This window comes from Acanthisitta chloris, unplaced genomic scaffold, assembly GCF_000695815.1.
Source record: "Acanthisitta chloris isolate BGI_N310 unplaced genomic scaffold, ASM69581v1 scaffold9990, whole genome shotgun sequence".
NCBI lineage: Eukaryota > Metazoa > Chordata > Aves > Passeriformes > Acanthisittidae > Acanthisitta > Acanthisitta chloris.
The window spans coordinates 1-2,609 of NW_008649896.1; the positions used below are offsets into that span (position 1 = coordinate 1).

Below are 2,609 nucleotides of genomic sequence, written 5' to 3' on the forward strand. Positions count from 1 at the left end.
GTCCTGGTACCCAACCCGGGGTCGGGACTGGCACCTCTGCCCAGTTAGCATCCTGAGGGCTCCACGCTCACCTGAGCCCCTCACCCAGCACCCACCACCCGTGGGAAACTCATCCTGCTCCCCCCTGGGAGCAGAGATTTGTGCCAGGAACAACCACCCATCAGGGGGTTTATTGGGCATCTCTCCTCCTGCTGCACTCCCAGACCCTATGGCTCTGTCACTTTGCCCAGCATATTTGGGATGCTCCATCCTTCCCCCCCCATTGGAATAACCACCCCCAGGAGCTGTAACTGGGCAGTGTGAGGTGATAGGCTCAGCTCTCTCCAGCAAAACCAGCAGTAGGGTTGATTTGGTGTTTGTTAAACAGCCTGAAAGCACCACTGGGGTGTTGGCAGTGATGGGGCAGCGACGGGTCTGGAAGGACCAGGCTGGGATGGGATGGAGTGGGATTGTGGTGCATTAAGACTGATGGAAATGAGTAACCTGGAAGGAGCAGGAGCTGCCAGGAAGTCTCCTCAGGGACCCGAAATAGTATGGCCAAGCATAGCTGGTTAAATCTCATCCATGAGAGATGGGTTAGAAATGGAAAACACTGGAGAGCCACATCCCAGTGGGCTGTGCCCACGGTCACTGCCAGCAGGAAGAGCTGCAGACTGTTCTCTTTTATTTGCTTTAACTTTAGTTCCTGGTTTTGGAGAGCTCCAGCCCAGCTGGGCCAGGCTGCAGCAGCTGCTCAGCTCTTCCCTGCAGTGCAAACCTGAGGAAAACAGTGTTTCCCCTTTTAGCTCCCTGCACTGCTGACATCAAATCGTGGAATGCTTTGGGTTGGAAGGGCCTTGAAGCTCATCCAGTCCCACCCCTGCCATGGGCAGGGACATCTCCCACCAGCCCAGTATGCTCCAAGCCCCATCCAACCTGGAGCTGTGCATGGACTGGGCCCAGAGCTGCTGGGCCGTGGGTTGGGCTGTGCTGGGCGATGGGCAGAGGCTGTGGGAGAATGAGCCCAGGGGTGTGGAATGTCTCTGAGGAGGTTTCCTTTCTTTTCTGGGGTTCCCCAGTGGATTTTGCTCTGAAGGTGGTTCAGTGGTCGGAGTCGGAGACAGTTCGGCTGCAGCTCTGGGACATTGCAGGTAAGGGATGGGGCCAGGACATCAGGAGTGTGGCTGGAACTGCTCCAGGGCTTTCCCCCCTTGCTTTCCCCCCTTGCTTTCCCCCCCTCCTTTTCCCCTTTTCCCCTTCCTTTTTCTCTTCCTTTGTCCCTTTCCTTTCCCCTTCCTTTCCCACTACCTTTTTCCCTTCCTTTTCCCCTTTTATCTTCCTTTTTCCCTTCCTTTTCCCCTTTTATCTTCCTTTTTCCCTTCCTTTTCCCCTTTTATCTTCCTTTTTCCCTTCCTTCTCCCCTTTCCTCCTTCCTTTTCCGTTTCCCCTTCCTTTTCTCCTTCCTTCCCCCTTTCCTTCCCCTTCTTCCCTTTTGCCCTTCCCTTTCCTCTTCCCTTTTTTCCTTTTCCTTCTGCTACCAGAGCCAGTCCCAGGTGCCTGTGGATTGCAGCCCAGCACTGCTCTGGCTGCCTCTGCTCTGCTGGAGTCATTTAGATAATTAAAGCCCAAGTGCAAGGAGCACAGACAGGAATTTCTGCTGAGCCTTTCATTCCCAAAGCCAGAGCAGAGGCAATGGGGGAACAGGTTCACCTGGAGCAGGATATGTCACTTCTCTTCTGTTCAAACCTGGATTTCTAGCACAGCAGCCACAGCTCCTGGGCCTTGCATGGAGCAGGATTCCCAAATCCCCTGGCAGCAGCATCCCTGAAATGGCACCTCTGGATCTGAAGGGCTGAGAAGAAGAGGGCTGTGGTTTCTTCTCTTAACTCATTTCCTCAGCTGCCTCTGTCTGGGATCCTTAAAAAGGCAACAGGAAGGAGAAGTTGGCAGCAGGAGGGTTGCAGAAAGGAACTGCCCCAAAAAGGCTGCTGAGATGTGGAAAGCAGAGGGACCACACTGGCACTGTGCCCTGGGAGAAGGAGATGCCCACACTGCTCCATCCCTGGGCATTGCAGCAGCTCAGAGAGGTGTGGGGACACACAGGTGACTCCAAGTGACACCAGGAGCAATGCAAATCCTGGGAGTGTTCCAGGCTGGATGAGGCTTGAAGCCACCTGGGCTGGTGGGAGGTGTTGGCAGGATGGGATGAGCTTTAAGATTCCTTCCAACCCAAAGAGGTGTGGGATTCCATGACAATATGGGTCAGGATTCAGAGCTGCCCAGTTTGCTCCAGCTCCATCCCTGGAATTCCTGGTGGTTTGAGGAGGTGCCAGCTGAGGAGCTGCTGGGCCTGGCAGAGCTGAGTGGTGGTGGTGGTGGCCGTGGGGGTAACGCTGTCCCTTGTGCCCCCAAGGGCAGGAACGTTTCACCTCCATGACTCGCCTGTACTACAGGGAGGCCTCGGCCTGCGTCGTCATGTTCGACGTCACCAACGGCAGCACCTTCAGCAACAGCCACAAGTGGAAACAGGACCTGGACAGCAAAGTGGTCCTGCCTGACGGGAGCCCCGTGCCGTGTCTGCTGCTGGCCAACAAGGTGAGGGTGAGCGTGAGTGAGTGTCAGAGTGGGGG

The 2,609-nt window shown here is 55.6% G+C and overlaps 1 protein-coding gene across 1 annotated transcript; it reads left to right on the forward strand.

Annotated features, from left to right (window-relative positions):
- Positions 1-1,058: 1,058 nt before the first annotated feature.
- LOC103804066 (ras-related protein Rab-7L1-like) lies at positions 1,059-2,574 on the forward strand (the record flags this gene model as incomplete). Its single annotated transcript, XM_009076692.1, has 2 exons — positions 1,059-1,130; positions 2,393-2,574. Coding segments are annotated over 2 exons (254 nt in total), but the record flags the coding sequence as incomplete, so codon positions are not given.
- Between the last annotated feature and the right edge of the window lie 35 nt (positions 2,575-2,609).